The sequence below is a fragment of the Pongo pygmaeus genome, chromosome 7 (genome assembly GCF_028885625.2).
Source record: "Pongo pygmaeus isolate AG05252 chromosome 7, NHGRI_mPonPyg2-v2.0_pri, whole genome shotgun sequence".
Lineage (NCBI taxonomy): Eukaryota > Metazoa > Chordata > Mammalia > Primates > Hominidae > Pongo > Pongo pygmaeus.
Genome location: NC_072380.2, coordinates 83,473,023 through 83,497,352, shown reverse-complemented (window position 1 = coordinate 83,497,352; position 24,330 = coordinate 83,473,023). Strand labels below are relative to the sequence as shown.

The 24,330-nt window shown below is 38.0% G+C and overlaps 1 protein-coding gene across 10 annotated transcripts in view; it reads left to right on the top strand.

Annotated features, from left to right (window-relative positions):
- EYA1 (EYA transcriptional coactivator and phosphatase 1) overlaps window positions 1-24,330 on the top strand; it is a 357,217-nt gene that overhangs the window by 224,740 nt on the left and 108,147 nt on the right. For 6 of the 10 annotated variants that reach the window (XM_063668878.1, XM_054499050.2, XM_063668877.1 and 3 more), the window contains 3 exons: window positions 7,872-7,941; window positions 8,261-8,406; window positions 12,451-12,588. In XM_063668878.1, the coding sequence (XP_063524948.1) occupies window positions 7,872-7,941; window positions 8,261-8,406; window positions 12,451-12,588 (354 nt within the window). The remainder of the gene's footprint in view (window positions 1-7,871; window positions 7,942-8,260; window positions 8,407-12,450; window positions 12,589-24,330) is intronic. The other 4 variants (XM_054499055.2, XM_063668880.1, XM_063668881.1 and 1 more) reach the window with 3 other exon arrangements.

Here is a 24,330-nt window from a genome sequence, read left to right as displayed (position 1 = left end):
CACATAGTGCGTTTTTTGCTGGCAGTCCCTTCCCTGTATACCTGCCTTACTCTCCCTAACTTCGTCTGTGTTCAAATCTCACCTCATCAAGGCCCACCCTGACCACTTGACTCAGCGCAGCTCTCCTGTTCTACTTCTGTTCTACCAGGTCAGGTTCCTCCCCACTCTTTCCTGCCAATAATTATGAGCCTTTTGCAAATGCTGTCATTTTCTTGTGCATTATGTTTAGTGTTGGACTCTCACCCCACCAAAACATAAGCTTGTGTTGGCAGGGGTTCTGTCTTGTTTGGTTCACTTCTATATCCCTGACGCCTAAAACAGTACCTGCCACTTATTAGGCACTCACATATTTGCCTAATATATGCTACATATTTGAATTAAAGAAAACATGAATGAACGAATGACGGTTTCTACTTTTTCCTCCGAAGTGACTCAAAATAAGAGTAGTGATGGGCATGTGAGCTTGAAGAGTTGGAGAAGACTGAAGTTGATGTAGTGGATGCTGGGGAAGTCTGAGGCTGCCTAGAAACAGAGAATAGGATGGACAGTAGAGCTGAAGGTTGATCAAGGCTGGAGCTAACAAACATGGACCTGTATGGTAGAGTGATTTTTCTCTACAAGGGCTTAGCAGACCATGGGAAAAGACACTGGGCTTGATCCAGGGTCAAGGGTTTTCCAGATAGAGCATGAGAGAATATGAAATTAAGAAAATTGAGAGTATCGGTAAAGGAATGGTTTAAAATAATTTTTCATGTATTCAAGACGGGTAGAAAGAAGAAGGTAGGGGCTAACACCGTGAGAAAAGATAGGGATGTCAGGGGTTCTTCATCTCTTGATGAGGTTGGAGAACACATGAAATGAGAACAAAGGAATGAAAATTCTAGACAGAAATGATATTCCTTACTTAAACTCAGTGAGGCCTTCACCACATGCCTCTGTAGTTAGTTCCGCGCCCTTCATCACTACTTATGAGATTAATTCTCGGTCTCTGTCTTCCTGCTAAACTGTAGCCCTATGAGAACAGAGATTCTGTTTGTATTATTCAGTTACAGTCCTGGTGGTCTTCATGGTATCAAGCATATAGGAGATGCTCAGTAAATGTTTGCTGAGGAAATTAATGAATTGATCAATGTGATTGTGGCTTGAGACCATGGAGTGGGGAAAAGGGGCCAGGATGTGGTCTTGAGCTTGATGACTGAAGTAGAAGGCCAGGGTTGAGGCCTAGACACACTGAGAAAAGCAGTGGATGTATAACCAGGGTGATGTTGGGGCTTATAGGGACACATCACCAAATCCTAAAGTTTTTGATAAATGTAGGCAGTGTCCAGAATGTGGGTCATTCATGGAAATGTTGAAGATCTGTCATCAACCCCAGAGAAAGAAAGATTTTATGGGAGAGGAGAAAACCAATGGTTTGGAAGAAGCAACAATGAAAATATGTTTTCAGGTCTTTGTGACATCTGGAATCTGAAAGAGCAAGCAGCCTCAACTTGGAAAAGATACACAGGAGAAGCGAGGGCCTTGGAGAAGGGCTTAGCTGAAGGTGAAGGGGTAGGTGGTGGAGGGGCTGAAGCTGTAAAGGATCTTGTTTTCCATAGTTTGATTCTCTGCGTTGAATACAGCGGAAAGAATCAGGAGAGCTGAGGGAGTTGGGTGAAGGCATAGGAAGCACAGAGCACCCTGGAATCGGTATTCTCTTGTTTTACATTTTCTTTTCTCTCTCTTTTATAAACGATGAAAGAGACAAAAATCAACATACTGGAATGGCTATGAACAGGGCTTAGGGTTTGTAAAAGAAAGAAGTTTCTAAGCCTTTCACTCCAAACTGTCCTTTACCTCTGTGGCCACCACTCCTACTTTCTTCTCCACAATGGCTTAAAAATTCACATGAATTTGGCCAGGCGCAGTGGCTCACACGTGTAATCCCAGTACTTTGGGAGGCCAAGGTGGATAGATCACAGGGTCAGGAGGTCAAGACCATCCTGGCTAACATGGTGAAACCCCGTCTCTACTAAAAATACAAAAAATTAGCCGGGCATGGTGGCGGGCACCTGTAATCCCAGCTACTCAGGAGGCTGAGGCAGGAGAATCACTTGAACCCAGGAGGTGGAGGTTGCAGTGAGCTGAGATGCGTCATTGATGTGCATCTCTCATAGAGAGATTGCACTCTAGCCAGGGCGACAGGGTGAGACTTTGTCTCAGGAAAAAAAAAAAAAAAGAAAGAACTTAAAGATTCCCACCCTAACTATTATTAGTGTCTTAACAAAATAGACAGTGAGGATAAAGAAGAAATGGAGCCACTGTGATGTTGGTGATTGCTATCTCCACCTCTCTTTCAAGGAGCCCTAGCACCTGCAAGCCTTGAGGACATAGTGACTCACTCTCACACTTCCAGGGAAGCCCTCCAGGGATCTTGGTGTGGGGAGAGTGAAAGAAAGGGGAGGCTGGTTTTCCAAGGCATGTGGCTGAGTTGAAAATTGCAGCATTGTTTATCATGGTTTCCAAATATCGTAAAGTGATGCCCATTTACTCTTTATCAATGAAAAACAATACTTTAATGATTTAAATTTTAAGAACAAGAGGGGTTGCAAACAAAGTGTTTTTAATATCTTTGCTGCCTCTGCCATTTCTACAAAGCCTAAATTTGTTAAGTTGTTAAACTGCTAGTTGGTGTCTGGTGATATTTGAAAATTGAAAATAGAAGCAGGAATGCTTCTGAAGGAGAAAAAGTATTGTGTAACGAATATGATTTCTCTATTTAATTGTTCATAAAAGGTGTACCCTTCTAGGTCTGATTCATTCATTCAACAATTATTTATTGAGCACCTGCTATATGCCAAGCAATGTTCTAGGCAGTGGGAATACAGCAGTGAAGTGATAGACAGGGTCTTTGCCCTTATGGAGCTTTCATTCTTTGGGAGAGACAGATAATACATGGGTAAGTGTTAAGTGCTGGTGTACGTAAATAGACAACTAAAAGTGCTGAGAAGAAAACAAAAGCTGATCAAAGAATTTAGTAAAGGAATAAATGCGAGTCTCTTTTAGAGGAGAGGGCATCTGAGCAGAGATCTTGGTGAAGGGCAGCAATAAGTTTGGGTTCAATGAAATGTGATAGGAGGATAATGGAGGGCTTGGGGTTGAGGGTCAGGGGGTTTGTGGCATGACTTAATTTATGTTTTTAAGAGATCACTGTTTGATGCATGGAAGGTGCTTTATGGGGTGAAGGGTGACATGGAAGCAGGGAGACCAACGTTTTCCTGGCTCAGAAGAAAGATGACTGTGTTGGTTCACGTCTTCCTAGAAGAGCCACCAAGGCAGGATTAAATGTGCCAGGATTTTGTTAAGGTAAAGGAGAGAGGGAAGGAAGGGAGGTTAAGTTAGGTGGGAGTGCAGTCTAAGGACATTTCAGCAAGGCCATCAGAGGAGCCCCAGCTCTCCCAGGAACAGGCCTTAGTATCCCTGGTGCATTGTCATTGGTCGGGTTAAGCCCTTTGAAAGTGTCCCCTCACACCCGCCCTGCATGGCATGGAAGGATTGCAGAGCTTAACAGCTAGGCCCTTGTTCAGCTTCATCCCCTGCAGCAGAAGAACCAGGAGATGTGTCTTCTGTTTGCCACAACATTAGTGACTGGAACAGTGATAAATGAGAAGTGAGAAGTTGTGAGGTTTGGGGTATATTTTGGTGGGAAAACAGACTGGACTTATGATAAAAGGGTAGGTGGGGTGTGAGGGAAAGAGAAGAGTCAAAACTTACTTCTAGGCTTTTGACCTGATTGGCTGAATGGTGTTGATATGAAGGAGCCTGGGGGAGGAATGAGCTGAGGACCTGCCAATTTCGAGAGTTCTGTTGCTCTTCCCAGTGGTCCCAAGATTGTGATTATTATTCACTTTTGATCCTCCTCTCCCTTCCTACAAAAAGATTGGAGGAGATTCTGTGTTGGACATAGAATGGAATAATTGAAACAGATGAAGAGATATTGGTTGCCCGTATGTTCCCAAGCCTCTGTGGCATATGTAATTTGGAGTTTTCTAAGGGTAAAATGACCATTTAATTTACTTTGATAGATGATCTGGGGTCATTCCCTTTGTTTTAGGTGATTTTGGTCCTGTGAAATTAAAATTAATCTGAATTCCTGGGTTACTGTTTAGAAAGTTTAAAGTGTTTCATGCCATTACAGAAAAGGTACTTGAGGTATAAGATGGTAGATTTTTGACTACAGGCCGCACAGAGATTGTGCGAGACATACAGGGGTTTGGATTTAAAGAAAGCCCAAAAGATATGACTTATTATATGGCCTTTGACATATTCAGTAATTTTAAGCACACCTAACTAGGTGAGTAGTTATAAGACAGCATTGTAGGTGCTTCACATTTATTTGATAAGGGATACTACTTACTCCAATCTATATTGCCAAAGAACTAAATTAGGTTTATTATGTGTGTTTATAAAAAACTTAAAATAATTGAGACATTCTTCACGTTATTGTGGTTTTAAACATCTACTTTGCTTATGTGAGAAGAAATTCTCACATTCTTTTTAAACAATTAGTGTGTGTTGATTCCCTCTACTACATACCAGGCCCTGTCAGGTGCTGAGGAAATAGGATAATAAGAAGTCCCTGGTCCCAGAAGCCCATAGTTAGCAGAGGAAAGTAACCATCTATACACTACATATGCTAGTTTTAATGCGATGTCGGGAGTGCTACATTGCCAAGGATTGCAACGTTCCAAGAAAGTACAGAGAAGGAAGACATTATCCTAAAGGGAAAATGATGTCTTAGTCTCTGTGGTGGAATGTTTGTCAGGCAGAGGAAAGAAGAGCTTTACAAGGAAGAAGAGTCTAGTGTGAACAACAACCAAATCAGACATAAAAGTACATGCCATGGATGGGCAGTTCTGAAGTCTGGGAGCCTAGATAACCTACCCAGGAGGGAGTTGAAGCTTGAATCTCTTTGTATTATCTGCCAAGGAATTTGGAATTTATCCCAGGGATAATGTGCACTGTCAAATGATTGTGGGCTAGAGAATGGATATGAAGAAGTTTCCATTTAAGAAAGAACATGGTGGTGGCAGTATTGAGAGTCAGAAGGCACAGGTGGCCATCTCTGAGTGGGACAAAAGGGACAGTGGCTCTGCAACTGTTGCAGTAGTCCAGGTGAGACATCATTATGAGGACCTAAACCAGGACAGGGATCCTGAGAGTATGGATGGAGTATGCGGGACAGACCAACAGGCAATTCTGGATTGGGGGTAGGGGAGTCACCTGAGTCATAAAATAGAGGGGAAAACAAGATGGCTGTGAGGTTCTAATTTCCACGCAGGGGGTCAGAAGACAGTGTGCTTTGGTGGGAAAAGTTAGGCAGACCTGGGTTCAATTTGCTTGGATATGTTACTTTACTTCTATCAGCTGCTAGTTCCTCATACGTAAAATGGAAACAGAAAATCCAACCTTGAAGTATTTTGTGGGACAGATGGTGATGCTGTCCATTGAGTAGAGTTGAAAACACAGAAGGAAAAGACAAGAGTGGAGTAAAAGACAGTGGGAATCTGGGAAAATTATCTCAGTCTTCATGACAATCCTATGAGGTGTAGGTGGTATTATTGCCATCATTTTATAGGAGAACATACGGAGACATAGAGGGAATAACTTGACTAAGCCCACATAGAAGAAGTGGGATTTGAATCTGAGCTGAAATTCAATTCTGATTCCAGAACCTAGGCTTAATTCCCACATTCTGCAGCCTCCTAAGTCTTTCATCATATATATATACACACATACTGTGCACATCCTCTAAATCAAAGCCTTATGGGACTTCCTGTACTCTGTGTAGTAACCCGTAACCCTGATATCTTTTATTCTGTTGTTTGTTAAAAAGAAAAAAGTTGCTGGGTACAACCTATTGAGTTTATGAACTTTTCATGAGCCGTGACCCACAATTCAAAAAACATAGACATAGAGCTAGGAAAGAATAAATGGAGTTTCTGTGGCTTCCTTCAGCAAGTAGCATTGCATTTTTTTGTTGTTTGGTTTTTAACCAATTATTTTGAACTCCGATTGTCCCAGGAAGAGATTACTTCTCCAGTAACTCTGCTGGGTAAGTCCATGTTACCCTTGGCCTGTTTTCTGTCTTAGAGGAGCAGAAGAGGTTTTAGTTGCAGATGCCTGGGCAAGTGGTAGTGCTCATAGTCCAAGTGTTCTCTCACTAATCCCTCTCTTCTATAAACTGCAGTCTTTAACTGACCATCCCACAGTTCTTTATGTGTCACCCTTCCCACGTGTATCAGACAGAACTAGTCTTTGTACCTTCACACCTGCAGCATCTAGCACGGCACCCGGAACAGAGTAGTGGCTCAGTATGTGCCAGATGATGGGGTATACCGGCTGGGCTGGCTTGCCATCTCTTCAGTACAGATGCTGTCTCTGCCGAGCGGCCAGCCAGATGTTTAAAGTGTGGGAGCTTGCAAGAGTGGTACTAATCTAGATCTACTGTTCCTGGACAGGCCTTGTTTGTTTTACAAGGAAAAGATTACTCATAGATTTGAAGACTCTAGTCCAATTCTACCATTGTCATCCCAAACACAAGCTGGAAAATTAAATTTGAGAAACATTAATGTACCAGTGTGACAGTGGGAAAACTATATGAAACTTTGAGTACATGGAACCTCCTAAAAGGATTTTAGTGTAGAATAAAATTAATAAATAATAGAGCCTCCGAAGATAGTAATTATTGGTAGAAGAATAAAATAAACATTATATCTTATAATGATTGTCCCCAAGGAATATGCATCTTATCCCAATAGAGATTAGGGAATTGGAGGAAAAAAATATGTACATGTATACCCATAAACGTAAATATATATATTTATTATATAGATATGTAGATATATATAATAAAGATATGTAGATATATTATATATAATATAGATATGTAGATATGTAGATATAGATATGTAGATATATATGTATATATATACACACATATATATGTAGATTTATATATATGTAGATTGACTCTGTTTACAATGAAAGAAGCTGAAACTGCCATTTTCAGGACTTTGTTAACATAGGTTTTTGCTTCTTTAGTTCAAAATCAGAGCACAAGAACATTTGCTTGGACTTTAGTGCATTATTTAATCAAGTAAACATGATTAAGATGAAAAGTTCTGCTTGAATGCTTAAATACCTCTTTAAAAAATAAAGGCAAACCTTTTTTTAGTTGAACATTGAAGTTGATCACATATAACTAAAAGGCAAAGGAACACCCGGATCAGCACAGGAAAAAACAGGCTTAGCTTGCAACTTGAGAAATTTAAGATAGTTATAGGAATGCATTTTTACTAAAAACCATTCCTAAATCAATGCAGGCAAATGAGGATCTATCCTGTTTCTTCTCACCTGAGAGAAGATTAGACCACATTTCTTGGTAATACAGCCTCAGGTTTGTGTGTTCTCGCTGAGCACAAACAATAGGCCAGCTGACCTTTCACATTCCCACCCAATCCTGCAATTCAGCTTCATACCTCCCCTTTCAGCACGGCTTTCCAAACAGTAGCCAGGACTCCTTGTACTCTTTAAGTATTGCCACTGTAAAAACTCACAGCATGCCAGCAGGTATTTGCGAAGATCGTGATGATGTTTTCTAAGAGTTCATTTAAAACTGGAGCCCTTAATCAGTTTCTATTCATTCCTCTTTATAGTTTAACTTTCTGTTAGGTGGAACCATATGAAATTGCCATCTCTGCAGGTCACAAAGATCAAATATCTGAAATTTCATATGGCCAACCTCTAGTTGAAAATATATCAGCGCTTTCTATGTACTTTGTGTTTTGCTTGGATTATTGTGCATTATTTTGTTTTGTTTTGTTTTCCAGCAATTGGGAGCAGTAGTTTCAGCCCACGACCAACTCACCAGTTCTCTCCACCACAGATTTACCCTTCCAAGTAAGATGTATTTTCTCTTAATCAATAAATAACTTCTCTGAGTAGACTTTTATTTATTTAAAGTCATGTCTGTGCCCGCATATTCCATCTCAATTTAAATGAAAGTGCATTTCATAGACATGTAAATATATTGACACAAATTTATTTTGAGCATCATGTAGTGGAGACACTGAAGTATTTCAGTGCTTTGTCAATTCTGTGTGAAAGTTTTACTTTAAGATACAATATTTAGCTGGAATTTGTGATGTGGTTGTTAATCGGTTTGCATGTTTCCATCTAATGCATGGGCTTTCTATTTTCTGTCATTTCTGACAAATAGCAGACCATACCCACATATTCTCCCTACCCCTTCCTCACAAACTATGGCTGCATATGGGCAAACACAGTTTACCACAGGAATGCAACAAGCTACAGCCTATGCCACGTACCCACAGCCAGGACAGCCGTACGGCATTTCCTCATATGGTGAGTAACCTGCTATTGTAGTGGTGGTGTTATCGCATGGGCATGCGTGCATTAACATATTTGAGTGGTACTTAAAGATCCAATCCTCGGCCAGTTTAGAAAGTGTTGTCACCTTCTGTGTCTAAATTCTTAGTATGATTGTTTCTAAAGAGCATTTTAAGAACTGGGAGCTCCTTATCTTGAGGTCAGAGGTAGCGAAAAGATTATGTGGTTCATATGCCTTCTTGCTCTCATTTTTCTCAATTTATATCTCAACCCTGAATTTGCCATTTGAGCACTGGGCTCTGGAATCCAAAATATTTTTGTGCATATTTGTGATAAAACGTCTGTGAATGAAGTCTTTTGGGGTACAGATTCATTTCCTATTTATCAGATGCCTAGCTGTGATTAGGGACGTACAAGTAGAATTCAACAAACTCTTGCTTTAAACTCGAGGGTGGTAATAGTCTAAAATTTCAGCATTATCAACCATTAGGAAAAGTGATCTGTATATCACTGCCTGGAGTATACTTTGAAGAAGCAAATCAGGAAACATTTAAAGCTCACATGGACATTTGTTCCTTCCCACCTGGAGATTGTCTTTATCTTGGTGTAATTTAACTCACTTTTTATGGGTCAATACCTGTAAATTAAAAATAAATCCAACAAAATCCCAAAGCTTAATTAAAAAAAAATTCAGAATTTCAAAATACCTTTTCGTCCATTAAATTGTCATTGCAATTCTAAGTAGATTGAACTGAATAGAAACACTTGAATTATTGGCATTTTATTAAGAAAAGAATAAAAACTAGTGATCAAGGAATAGTACGTGGACACTTGGAGAAAAGGATTGATAGAATAAGTAATTCTGTGCAACAAGTACAGAATTTTTTGTGACCAGTATTCTAATTGTGCTTCTGCTTGATACTGTTTTGTAGTATTCTTTTCTGTGGTATATAAAAAGAATTAATGCTCTTCTTTAAGTATTTTGTTAATAATTAGAAGGTAAATTACTTTATTCCTTTTAATTCTATCTCAAACAAAATCAACTGTATATGAATTTCTTATAAAATATTTACAAATAATCTAAATTATGACTTCAGCATTTATAGTTTTATTTTAAAACCATCAGAACCAATGTTTTCTAGATAGGTATTTTTAAAGTAGACTTTAGAGACAGCCCTAAAATGGAATTTTTAAAATTATCTCTCATTTCCATAACTTTTATTCACAGTTTCTCATAATAATATTAGCTATGGATTAAATTTAGCTGGAATTTACTTCCAAACTATCCTTGGACTAAAAGAAGAAAAAGGATCAGCTCCCATTCTATAATAGAAGTCAAGGCAGTCTTTGATTTACGTTCTCAAAATTTATTTGTGAGATGACTATTTGAAGTGTAAATGTATTTTCCAGTCCACACAGTTCTAAAGTACTGTCAGCCTACCAGTGCTGCCATTGGAAGGTGCCATTCCCATCACTGCCCTGGCTACCAGCCACACATCTTTCTTCTTCCTTCTCCTCCCTATTCAGTCTTGGTGGGACCTGGACATCTCCCTTTGCCAATTTCTGAGCTCTGGGTTAGGGGTTCCTCCAGTTCGAAACCATTAATGAATGTCCTTGTCTGAAATAGCTGTTCAAAGAGTGAGATGAGCAAAAGATCTGGGAATAGAATCAGAACTAGCAGAGTGAGGATGGGGATCTCAATGGGATAGATGGGGATAACGGAGGGGGAGAGAGTGAGGCTTAGTGTGAAGGGCTTTGATTCCAGAGTTTTCCATGGTTATAAATTCCTAGGGAATAATTTTCAGTTCTTAGCATTTTCCTAATAACCCCCGTCTTCTCTTTTGGGAACTTGGGTACAAGGAGATGCCCTGAGTACTTCTGATCCAAAAGTTCTATTTTTGGGGCCAATGCATTGAAAAATATGGCATCCTTCTCCCCTTTGCTCATTCATGAAGGAAGAGCACATAGCTTGGGTTTTAACTGCTGATAGTCAAGGCTCAGATGGTCTTACAAAACTTTCTCCAAGGACTTGTACTCTTGACTTTTTATTTAGACCCTGTAAGAAAAGGTTGGCATATCTTTTTATCATGAGAATGATAGATCAATGGGGAAACACAAATTCATTCTGTTTTTTGCTGGATCTGCTTGGAGTCTGCCAGTGAAATGAGTTTGCCACCTTGTAGGTAGAAGTCACAGAGATAGGTGTGGTTATGGGTGCTTTCTACCTCTTTCTGCCTTTCCTTACATGTTCTTATCACAAAGATCCCCGTCTGGAACCAATAGGCTAGAAACGGAATAAAAATACATGAATTAGGCCGGGCGCAGTGGTTCACACCTGTAATCCCAGCACTTTGGGAGGCCAAGGCGGGCGGATCACGAGGTCAGGAGATTTAGACCATCCTGGCTAACACGGTGAAACCCCGTCTCTACTAAAAATACAAAAAATTAGCCAGGCGTGGTGGCAGGTGCCTGTAGTCCCAGCTACTCGGGAGGCTGAGGCAGGAGAATGGTGTGAACCCAGAAGGCAGAGCTTTCAGTGAGCGGAGATCACACCATTGCACTCGAGCCTGGGTGACAGAGTGAGACTCCGTCTCAAAAAAAAAAAAAAGAAAATACATGAATTATTGGCATTTTATTGGTATAGGTGAAGGCTGGAAGCAGATCAGTATAGTCTCAAATGCAGCAAGAGGTGGAAAATCCCTAGGGGTGACAACATGGAAAGAAAGGGATTTTCTAAAGCCATCATGCCACCTGTCTGGGGCAGGTGTATTTCCAGGGACCATTTCTATGTGTGGGTTATTCATTGGTTTGGGATTACCTTTACAGGGAAAATCACATTTTTAAAATGTTAAGGTTGTGTTAAGACTTAAATGTTAAGGTCATTATGAAGTTATTTAGAGATACTGCAGGAATTAAAGTAGGCACTGTCAGCCAAGAGTCAGATTCTCCCACTGCCTTAAAACAATTACCTAGCTGTACTCTGCTGATGAGATTCCCCTAAAATGGAAATAAACAGTAAGACTACTGTGTATTCTAGATCCTAAAGATATCATTTATCTTAACTACAAAGCAAAATTATTAAAAAATGTGAATTCCCTTGGCAGAAATTTTCCTCCCCTCCCTCTATGAGAATGAAGGAGAGTTGTTAACATGTATGACTGTCTTTAATTGTAATTAATTAAAGACAGAGCTGAGCCCCATACCTCAGTGCTGCCAAATCCAAGTCCCAAAATTATGATGTTTGCTTGATGTTTGGGGAAGTATTTGGGGGCCACAAATACATCATTTTTATATTATCATATGATAAAAACAAAGGTACTTTAGACTACATCGAAAACAATTATAGTCAAATTTTTCACACTAAAAGGGACAAAAGGAAACTGCTGGTCAACCTCACTTGTTTATAAATCACTGCTGTTTTATAAGATTCAGCTCATTAGTGTTCTGCTTCCTTTGTGCTTATTTTCTGATAGGACCTAGATATTCAGGAAAAGCCTTTCCACCATGCTGTTTAGTTCTGTGCCCAGTATTGCTTCTTTGGACTTCAAAATGAGTTGGTACTGAAATCAGCTTTGTAGTAGAAAGAGTAAAGGAGGGAAAAATACTGTGATGGTATAGGATCTAATTAATATTTTTTAATATAAAAAAGGATTTTATTTTTAACACTAGTCAATATAGCAACTTTGGGATCATTTAGCTAAAATTTAATTATGGCTATTTCTTTACTGTGAAGGAGATGATCTTCAACTCTTACATAATTAAAACAACAAAATTAAGTATGAAAATATATCACTGGAGTTACATTTTATAGAAGGGATGTGTGTTAAAGTGCAATAAAACAAGAGAGAATAATGTGAATAGGCATTCAAATCTGTAATCCTGGATTTAAAAAACTGAAGTTGTACTTTATGGTATTTCACTGAATGCATGTATACCCTTTATTTTTGAGATAAGATTGGGGAAGCATTTGTAGTTAAACGGTTGTGGAAGTGTATGTTTTTGTATATTTACCAGCTTCTGAAGATGGACAGATAGATAAGCTATCACTAACTGATTTAGGTGCATTGTGGGCAGGCATCAAGACTGAAGGTGGATTGTCACAGTCTCAGTCACCTGGACAGACAGGATTTCTCAGCTATGGCACAAGCTTCAGTACCCCTCAACCTGGACAGGCACCATACAGCTACCAGATGCAAGGTCTGTATACACACATTGCTATTTTCCTTAACCCTGTAGGTTGATAGTTAACTTCTAAAGTAGAACCTGATGTTCCATGTAAATAGTAAATGATGATGGCAACTGGATTGGGCTTAGAGGCAGGACACCTGCTTCTAGTTTGGTTCATCACTTACCTATTTTCTAGGCCTAAATTTCCATATTTATAACATCAGGGGGTTAGATTGGATGATCTATAACATTCTTTCCAAAAAGCACTAAGATTTTTTGTGAAGTTGACATTTTTGCCTTTGTGTCTTCTGTCAGTTATAAAAGAAATGAAAAAGTCAAAAGTCAGCCATGTAGGAGGTTGTGATATGGCATGTACTAAAAACTTACGCACTTGGTATTACCATCCAACTTTTCCAAAAGGGCTGTTTTCTTTATTTTCATTATGAAGTGAAGCTTGGGGAGTGATAGTCATAGCTCCAGAAATAAAGTATGTGATAAGTGTTGAATAATGATCTCCCAAAGAACAGTTGATCAGATTTACAGACACCCAGTGAATCTTTAAGAAAATGCTTGTAAGAATCAGTCCCTGGGTTCTGTTTTTGAAACTATAGACAAAACATAATGTAAGTACAAGTCAAATGGAATGACAGCTGTCATTGTCAAAGCTGGTCTCAAGAATACATAGACATTACTTAAAGTTAGCACAGTGTTATCTTGCAAATAGATCTTTAAAGTGCTTGAGAATAGTTCTCACATAATTTAAACATTTCCCTAGTATCTTGTCTTTACTACAGTTCAGTTCAATGAATCATATTTGGCCTCCTAATAGTGCCAATCCATAGTTGAATTAAATCCCTGATGATCTCTTTTTGATAGAAGGGGTTCTTTTTATAGTTGTTATTGTTTTTATATATTTTATCTTATTCTTCGTTACATTAGTAATATTTGTTTATCACAGACAAATTAGAAAATACAGAGAAGCAAAAATATAGTCTATGTCTCATACATTTATTATTATCATTATGATATATGTTTGTCTAGATATACGGCACGGCCCATTATTTAATACAGTATTGCAACCTGCTGTTTTTAGTAACAAGTACATTTTAATCATCTTTTCACATCAATAAGTTCTGTTCTATGATATCCTTTTAATGGCTACATGGAATTAGCTAAATAGGTATATCTTATTTAACTAATTCCCTAAATAGGTGTGTCTTATTTAACTAATTCCCTACTATTTGACATTTAGAGCAATGCTATGCATATCTTATCTACACACCTTTAATTATTTCCTTTGAATAAGTTTAAGTATAGAATTTCTAAGTAAATTGTTTTATGCTCCTTTAAGGATTTCCTATATATTTACACAAGGAAGGGCTGTGTGTTAAAGTATACACATTTGATATCTTTCTTTGAAAAAAAGTGTCATTTTGGTAGGTACAAGATTTTGTTTTTATACACATTTAGAAAAACCAAACGTTTTTTCTTCTCTTCAGTGGTTGTCATCTTTATCTTATTATTTTTCACATTAAAGATCTTAGCCTTTTTAAGTGTCTTATTAATATGTTTCCTTAAGAATGATATATTTTTTTTATTTATCATTTTTAAGAGTCTATTTTCCTGTATAGCAAACTACAATTTTAGGGGACAAGATCATTAACCTTTTCATATTTGATTTTGCATTCGATTCGAAAGGCCTGAATTATAAAGTTTTGACATATTCAGTGATTATAAAATAAAAACTATTTTATAACAGATAGCATTTATTGGTAGAAGGATATTATTTATGTGCCTGATTCCAAAACTTTTATGCAGCCTTGGAAAAGAACTGTTCTGCACATGCTGAATATCAATTGAGTAAAGGAATATAAAAAACAAAAAGTGATGGAAAGACTTTATTAATGAATTTAGCAGTCCTAGGCTCTAGTAATGAAATGGATCATAAGGCAGACAAGGTCTGTTTGCTCATAGAGCTTTCATTCTTGCCAAAGAGAGAGACAGTAGACAAGCAACCAACTAAATTATGCAATTGCAGATTCCTCCAGGAGACATCAGGAAAATAAAGAGTGCTGGAGGGGTCCCAGGGTCTAGCAGGGTGCCCGTGGTATCCAGGTCTCCTTGAGGAGAAGTGGATCCTAAAAGTGAGAAAGAGGCAAGTGAAGTGCCCTGCCCAGAGCAGAGCTACAGAATTGTATGGTTCTGGGCCTGTGCCCATCCACAGCCTTGCCATTACCTGTCCACCAAAAGCTAAATACAGAAACTGAGAGTTAGCATCTAGAAACTTTCATAGTCAGTCAATAATAAATTTTATGTTTATTTAATCAAATAATAATTTTTTGAAATGAGACTTATACTCTTTTTTAGAAAATTTTTTTTCTTTTAGAAGTACATTACTTTGTATTTTGCTCAGTTGTCAGTCTGTGAAGGATTGGAGGAAAAAACCGATCCTGGACCTCAGATAGTTTGAGAAATATTGTGCTTGAGAGTTACTTTTATCTTGCTCTTCTCCCAGATCAAAACTTATGCAGCAGGAACAATTCAGAAAAAGACAAACCAGCCATTACAGTATAGTGCATAAAAAAGGGGAAATGAATGAGTAGAAAAGGAAATGAATTTGGAAGAAAATAAAACTATCATTTAAAAGAAATAAGGACATGTATAGCACCAAATAAGGCATTGCTTTTCTATCCATAGATTTATTATCATCTGGGCTTACTGGATATTGCATTAAAACTTTTTGTGTGTTTTTGTACGTCCCTTAGTTGAATGGCCTTTCCATGGGACATTAGGACCCATTTCCCATGACTGAGGCATTATTTCACATGACTATCTTTATAGTGATACTTTACTCAGTTTTAGACTATTGGATATACAGGTTGAGTATTCCTAATCCAAAAATCTGAAATCCAAAATGATTCAAAATTTAAAACTTTTTGAGCACTCACATGATGCTCAAAGAAAATGCTTATAGGAGCATTCTGGATTTCAGATTTTTGGATTAGGAATGCTCAACCAGTATATAATGCAAATATTCCAGAATTTGAAAAAAATTCAAAATCCAAAACATTTCTGGTCCCAAGCATTTCAGATAAGGGATATTCAACCTGTAATATGACTTCCACATATTAAGCCAGATGATCATATACTATTAATTTGAAAATTAACTTGCCAAAATGATGATGGATAATGCTATATAATTTGCTACAGAATATATATGGCCAGATTTGGGTACTTAATTGTGATTAATAGGTAGTTCTTAAATATTAAATGCAGTATGAATACTGCTTCCCATTATTCAATGATTTTGTGCACCTAGTTGTGGGAGTCTGTTGACCTTTGAGTGTCTTTTTAATGCATGTTTTTTAATATAGTAATTTCTACTATGTCTAAAATTATTTTCAAAATTCCCTCAGTTCTTTTAATCCTTAATGAATAACAGTGATTATTTGCTTATATTAATTTCATCTTATAGCTATTAAAATGTGTTTGAATCCTGGATGAGAATATATTTTGGCAATATGGGGGATATTTTTGCCTAGCTTTATTTCCAGGAAATCTTTTCAACTTTAAAAATATAAGGTATGATGACTAGTTATTCAGAGATTTACCTGTTCAAATTAAATATCAGAATTTTACAATGATAGAAGAACTATTCTAGTAGCCCAGGGGAAATATTCTAGTAGCCCCAAAAACTGAAGTGTGACATGTATGCTTCCTCTAAGTGTTTTGCTATTAATTTAAAGAAAATTTATGATGATCACCTCTTTGGTTCTATCAGACTTAGAAAGACTGGAGTAAAGGTACAGTGAAATCTGGCTCCCTGGTTAGCAGTATGGGTTCTGGAGTAAGATTGGCTGTCAGCAGTTCTACCTTTGCTTTCTGTGGGCCTTCAGCATGCGACTTGACTCCTTCACGTGTGTTTCCTTATCTGGAATATGGGCATGAGATCTACTCCCACAATACTGTTGTGAGATGTCATTGAGATTGTCTGTAAATCACTCTGACCAACCTATGGTACATAGTAAGAACTCAGATGATTGTTGTCAGTTTTACTGCTCTCATTGCAGTGGTGATGTGGTTACTATTATTTTCATCATTATTATTATGGTCCAGCTTTCTGGAATAGTTCCAGATTAGGTAGCATTACCTAAATGCTCCTTCTCTTCCCCACACAACACACAAAATGTAATTAAAATTTTAATATGTGTAATAATATATGTAACAATATATTTTAGCCATGAAAGAGAACTTTAAGAAACCAATAACCAAATAAGCATAGCAAAAAAGGAGCCAGATGTAATTAATATGCTTGCATGGAAGGAAACTTACTGTCAACAAAGGTCAAGCTTTTTGTACATGATACCAAAAAAGCGGGGGAGAAACAACATGAAGAAGAAAATCAGGAGAGAGGAAAAGCTGTATGGCGACAGTGGTGAATGGGGTGTTGGAAAGTGAGAGTGAGGAAGCAAGGAAGAGCCGCTGGCAAAAAATAAACTCAGCTCTGCAGTGGTGGGAGAGAGAGAGTCATCAACCAAGTCCTTGTTGGTCATGAGAGGCCCTGCAGTCACATCTCTGCTTTGAGTGCTAAGAATGGGTGGAGAAAGAGGCCTCCACCAGTCATTGAAGCATCAAATTGTTTAGTTCAGAAAATGAGGGAAGAAGATGGGAATGTGATAAGCTGTGCTGTGTAGAGATGGAAAACTCTAGTGCCCATACAACAAAATAAAATAACAGTTGACATTTATTGTTTACTTTTTATATGCCAAGGACTAACCTAGTTATTTCCCTTGTGACATCTTATTTAATCTTTACATAACTCTGAACAGTGACTTTGAAAAGATAAGAACCTATGGCTCACGCCTGTAATCCCAGCACTTTGGGAGGCCGAGGTGGGCAGATCACCCAACGTCAGGAGTTTGAGACCAGCCTGGCCAACATGGCAAAACCCCATCTCTATTAAAAATACAAAAATTAGCCAGGTGTAATGCACGTGCCTGTAATCCCAGCTACTCGGGAGGCTGAGGTAGGAGAATCTTGGGACCGTGAGGTTCAGTGAGACAAGATCGTGCCACTGCACTCCAGCCTGGGCAATGGAGTGAGACTCTGTTTCCAAAAAACGAACTAACTAAATAAATAAATAAATAAAAAGAACCTGAAAATGCTACAGAATGCATAAAATTAGTAATTTAGTTTGTATAATATCAACAGTTAAGAATGGCTACTCAAAACGGAGAATGGCTTAAAACCGTCAGACCTCGTTGTTGTACATACACCTAAATTACAGAGCTCGCAGGAGTGGCTTTTAAAGAAAACTACAAAAAGCCAAAATGTAGTTGCTTGGTCTTTAAATTTTTCTGAAGGGCAAGCTTGATCATTAGAACTAAACCATTGCATTACATACTTAGTTATATAACTAGTCAAACACCAATTCATGAAGCCCTAAAACAAACTTCTTGAAAAACTCATTTCTGAGTACTGTCAGTGCTTTTAACACTTGCACAGCCTTTTAAGAGCAGATTTGGCAATTTACGGCCATTTTGCCACTGTCAAGCCTTGTGAACTGGGCCAGCCTTACTTGGTGCCCTCATTTGCTCCAAGTGATCCTTCTGGAATCACCCTTTCAGCTCCAACTTTCAACACTTCTGTCCTGCCAAGCAGGCCTCTGTGAATCTGACACATGCCATTTTAAACTAAACAAGGATCAGATTTTCGTCGTGCATGCTCTAATACTAAAATTCCATGAAATAAAACCTCAGTGATTGGGAAATCTGATTGTTTTCACCTTTGCAGCAAGATCACTGGAAAATTCTATTCCTGCTTTAATTTTTCTTTTGTGCACCGCTAAAAGATTAGAAACTTAAGTTCAGCTGAGAAAGACAAAGTGTTCTTCTTCATAAACAACTGTAGAGTTCAACATGAGGAGGTGAAATCTTTGCTTATTCATTTTTGACGTTTTCCTGTTTTGCAGTGTTAGCTTTGGTTTTTCTGGAAGAAGTTTTGGAATGGTCTGAGGAGGTTTTTCTTCACACACCATTGACAAAGCTGATGCAGATGAGTTAGCTGAATGGGTGGGTGTGCATGGACAGAGTGTGCCTGGAGACCCTTGGGTCAGTTCTGCAAAAAATATGTTTTTACTGCTGCTTACCAATCAAAGCGCACTGGCCACAACAGTGAAACGGGGTGTTGTGTGTGAGTTTGTGCATGTGTGCACGCATGCATGAAAGGTAAGAAAACTGCTTAGCAGAAGCAGCTTCAGCCTCTGATTGCTTTCACAGAATATCTCCCCAGTGTGTCATAAATAAAACCTTTATTCTCCTTTTATGTAAAAGAAACAACTAACTTGAAATCAAACCTTTAAAAATGCAAGGTCTGTACCTATCACTGGTGTCGCCATCCATTTAACTCCACATACAATATAGATTTATGGTTCCATCTAATACAGAAAACAATAAGCTATCTTTATAATGGTGGTGCCCAATCATATGAGGAAAATAAAATTTTGTTTAGCAATTTGGCTGAGGTAAGGAAGTATGTAGTTCACTTGCAAACAATTTTCACACACCTACAAAACAAAACCATTAAAATTAAGTTGTTACTTAACTGGCTAAGCCTCAGCTCTGTGGAAAACCCAGCTTTCCATAATAGCTTAGTTCTAGTGATTCTAGACTATTAAAGGTAATGAACATTTTAGTCATATTTTAATCTCCAGTATCTAGTATTATGTCTAAAATATACAAATGTTTGTTAGAAGTGGAGAGGTCTATGTCACAATGAATGTTAGAAATTAAGGTTCATAAAAAACTCTGATTTTCTTCATTTGGGGAAATGAATTTGGAATGTAGCATAATAAAAATTCAGTTAATTCACCATTTACAAGAGCAAAGACAAAGATATGGAATCAACCTAAATGACCATCAATGGTAAACTGGATAAAGAAAATGTGGTACATATACACCGTGGAATACTATGCAGCTATACAAAAAGAATGAGATCATGTCCTTTGCAGGAACATGGATGGAGCTGGAGGCCATTATCCTTAGCAAACTAACACAAGAACAGAAAACCAGCTACCATATGTTCTCACCTATAAGTGGGAGCTAAACAATGAGAACATATGGACATGTGGAGGGGAACAACACACCATGGGACCTATCAGAGAATGAAGGGTGGGAAGAAAGAGAGGACCAGGAAAAGTAACTAATGTGTACTGGGCTTAATACCTGGGTGATGAAATAATCTGTACACCAAACCTCCATGACACAAGTTTACATAACAAACCTGCACATGTACCTCTGAACTTAAATAAAAGTTAAAAATATATATAAAACATAAATAAGACATTTCAGCTAATTTATTGTCATCGTATGTTTAATGCCATCTTTCCTTGTGTTAATACTCGTAGATAGAGCTGGTTGGAGACATCACAGAATCATCACGATGGTGGTATAGAATGCTTTTCTGAGTGTTTTATTGTCCCAGAATATCAATAATGGTATAGGACATTCTCATCATCCTACACCAGGGAAGGTGTCAGGATCTGCCATGATAGATCGAAGGGGCTGCACAGATGTACATGTACTAAACTCAGAGGGCCCTGGAAACCCTGCTTTGTTTATTTTCCTTTAGGCTTTATTGCTCTCACTTAGAGAAGAAAAATAACACAAATTCTCACTCCCTCTTTGTATATAATGTTGTTTGTTCTGCTAAAGAGATTGGGGTTCAAACTAGTAAGGAAAGACAATAAATCAGGGCAGAGGTTTGTTAAAGGGTACGTGGAAGAGGCACAGCTCTGCCGCCATCACACCTCATGCATCCCTGCCTCATTATGAAGTGGGAATGAACCAGTAACATCACCCTTGTTTCCTTTGATCTGCCTCTCTCTAGTTTTTCAAATGTATGCCTGAACCATTTAAGTTTATTAGTCATTTATAACCTAAAAATTGCTTAACTAAATATGCTGTTATGCTTTAAAAAAATTTTATTATCTATAGAAAAGGTATTTTTATTTTAAAAGATAGTGGTTTTAGGAAAATATACATTAAGCCTAAAAAAGTAATCTGTGATAAAGCATTTGAGATTTGTACTTTCTGACGTAAAATGAAATCGAAGAATAGCTGTTGCAGCTTGCACTGATGTGCAGAATTGCCCCTTAATTGCTTTGCCACTCTTCTCATATTTATTTTTTAGTTCTTGGCATTTTATGTTCTAGATTTTTTTTTGCTTAAATTGATTGTATAAGTAATATTTTGTTTCACTTGTTTTGGCATCTTGTATATTTCAGGTGTTAAAAATTGGATAAAAATTTCTTGAAATCTAGGCACAGCAATAATTAGTGACCCATACCAATATTGTTTTCTTCATGAGTTGTTTTCAATTAAAATATATAGAAATATATCAAGACAGGTAAATGTAAAGGCTTTGCAGTCTTTATAACCTGTGTTAAAAGTTCTCTTTGGAAATAAAAACTATTACTGGAACAAAAAGGAAAACTTGGTCATTTAAAATCTATCTTCTAAGGAAGGGGAAAAATCCTGGCTTTAAATAGCCCATCTGGCCTTCGAAAGCTTTTCCCCGGGGAGCTGCACTAACTTCTGCCACATAGATCGTGCTTGATGATGGACATAGCCCATGGCAAAGAGGCCAGAGATGGAAAGCAAATGGACTTCTGTGAAAATACACGAGGGACAAACAGCGTCCTGCTTGCCCAGTAAGTGCTAGAAAATGCTCTAAAACATGGCAAGTACAGACAGGCCCCAGCAGGTTCCAGCATTCTTATGTTGGCTGGGATTCTGGTTTTTAATGTGAGTCCTTGTTCTCTGTGAAGCAGACCTTTGACCTACTTGTTACTCCTTTTTTTTTTTTTTCTTTAAAAAAAAAAAAAAAAAAGCTTTTTGAAGTTATAGCTGGGCAGTATTACCCAGGTTAAATCATACACAAAACTTTGATTTAACATTTTAAGTAATGTTTAAATCGACATAGGCTGTGTTCTTAACTACGAAGAGGTAGTGAAGATGTATTAAGAGAAGTTTTGAGGGATGGGTTTGTTTTAAAACTAAAATTGCTTAGCACTTACAGAACTGCATGTCCCATATAGGATCTTCAAGCAAGACTGTTTCTTGTTTGTTATGGTTGACAAGGCCACCACTCTTTCTCTGTAGGAAGCCAACATTGATAAGAAGAAAGCAAAGCAAAATCTTTGTGACGCGCTGTCCCTGGGACACTTTATGTAATTTACTTTTAAATTTACTAGCCTAAAACAGAGTCACAATGAAGAAGTCCTTTAAAAATGGGATCATTTGATTCCAAACGTATTTATTAAATTTCTTAGGTATGATTATTTCTGCTCCTAGTGTGTCTATGATTTTAGTGTAGCCAAAAATTAATACCACTTAATACCAATTTGCTTTCAACATTACCGATTGAGAAAATCTAAAAGGTAGATTTGGCATGACAGATTAGAAAACAATAACCTGGCACCAGAGATAATGGTCACCTTATCCATCCTCTACTTTTTGAATGAAGATGAGGACCCTGCCTCAGTCATCTCACATGATGATGTTGAAAATAACCTCAGAAAATGGATGTGGAAAGATTGAACTATAAATGTACTCTAAAGCCATAGGATGTTATTGCATTCTGAATTTGAAGTTTTTCTTACACAAGCAAGACTTGTTTTCATTAATACACCTGTGATATGCCAATCTCTGAGCTATGAGAGTGAATAGCCTCTTAGGAGGGCAGAATCTGGACCATGGGTCAGTGTTCTGTTAGGATCCTGACAGCTGGACTAACAAGGTTAACATCCTATCGGCATGCCCCGATGGTATGTAGATGTGAAGTCCTTCTACCATCTCTGGGGTCCAGTGGTATTCATCGCTCAAATAGGTGAGATTTTATGAGGTAAAAATCCATGGATACTTAACTTAAAATTTTATTTGATTTAAAGTCTGCTGGACTATATACTGGAGATTCAAAAATATTTTAACTCCTTTCAGAAGGTGCTTACAGGTCCAGAATTTAACTTTCTTTATATAATTTAAATCTAAAGTGATTATAATCTGATTTCTAAGATAATCCTTTATACATCATGCAGTTTGAAAGAAACCAGTCAGCCGAGTGTGGTGGGACACACTTGTAATCCCAGCTACTCAAGAGGCTGAGGCACGAGAATTGCTTGAACCTGGGAGGCGGAGGTTGCCGTGAGCCAAGATCATGCCACTGCACTCCAGCCTGGGTGACAGAGTGAGACACTGTCTCTAAAAAATAAAAAAACCCCAGCAAAGTGTTCAGATAAAATCTGTTAAATATCAAAGTCCTCCAGATAAAGTCTGAGAAATAAGCTCAATTATTATTTATCTTTTCTTTCCCTACTCACTTTTTTAAATTGATGAAAAAATAAAGTTGAGAGACCTTTTCTCTCTTAAAATCTTTTGTGGGCCTTAAAGTCATTCTTCCAAACTGTCCCCCTCCCCACCAACAAAAATCTAAGGAAAGGTCCTCACCTGTCCCCACACCTAATACTTTATGACAATCGAGTTCTCACTAAATCCTTTAGTCACTTACCACATAGATTGAAATTCTCAAGCAACAGTACAGTTCTGGCTCCCACTCGAGCCTAGATGAAGCCTTTCAATGGCATGAGTCAGGCACGGTTTATCCATCTCTATGAAGGCAGACAGGATAAATATAGAAAATGAGCTTAAGGAACTTATGGTCAGAATGAAAACAAGACTAAGGGGGACTTGCTTAGTACTGGTCTAACGAAGAGGTCAATTACATGGTATCAATTATTAGGGAGCTCGGGTTTCCAGAAGATAAACTCAGTACAAAGAGTAACAGTCAAGGAAAGCTTATTGGACAGGTGAGACTTGGGTGAGGCCTTGAAGGATGGAAAATGTGGAGTGAGGGAGGGAAGCATTAAGTAAGAGGAGCAAGACTGAGCAAGGTGAGTTTCCGAGATAGCAGTGATCACATCCTAAAGTACCATGGTGAGCTGTGCATGGGGAGCTGTAGGCAACAGCCTGGTTATAATATTCTTCTCCTGAGCACCCCCATCCCAAACCCCGAGTGGCATCTCCAGGCCCAGATAAACATTTGTATCCTTGCATTTGTAAGGGTTCTCTAGCTTTTTCCCCACCCCCAGCAATTCAGAATCGTAACATTTCATTGGTCCCAGTATACTAATGATGATTTGTTGGACATTCAGATTCTTGCATTTTGCCATTAAAGAATGCCATTTCTTTTTTGAGCTGTTTTTCTTAAATGATCAAGAAACTTCCATCACCCACGATCATTCACACTCCTCACCCAATTTCCCAAAAACTTTCTATTCTCTGATCTTTGGATAGTTTATTCTCACCCTGTGCCAGGAGTGAGTACACTTCTTCTCTTTTTGGGGAAGCATGTGCTTTCCTTCCCAGTCTAACCAGGTGTCTTCATGTCATTTTGCTGAGCACCTCCTTAGCAGGGCTGTGGCACCCAAGTGAGTAATGCAGTGAGAGCTGTGACACCTGGGTGGATGATGCAAGCTGATGTTCTTTGTGTCATCTTCATGAGTGTGTGGGATTTTCTAACTTTCTTCAAGGGATAGGTTCATGATGCCCACTTCTTTTGCATCACAACAATCTCTAGAGTTGTACCTATAAAGAATGCCGTAGATGCTGTTGATGAAACTAACTTGAAAAGCTGTGTGTGTGTGTGTGTTTGTGATTAGAGATATATTATCTTACCACTTAGAATATAAAAATAATCAACTTTAAAAGACAGCAG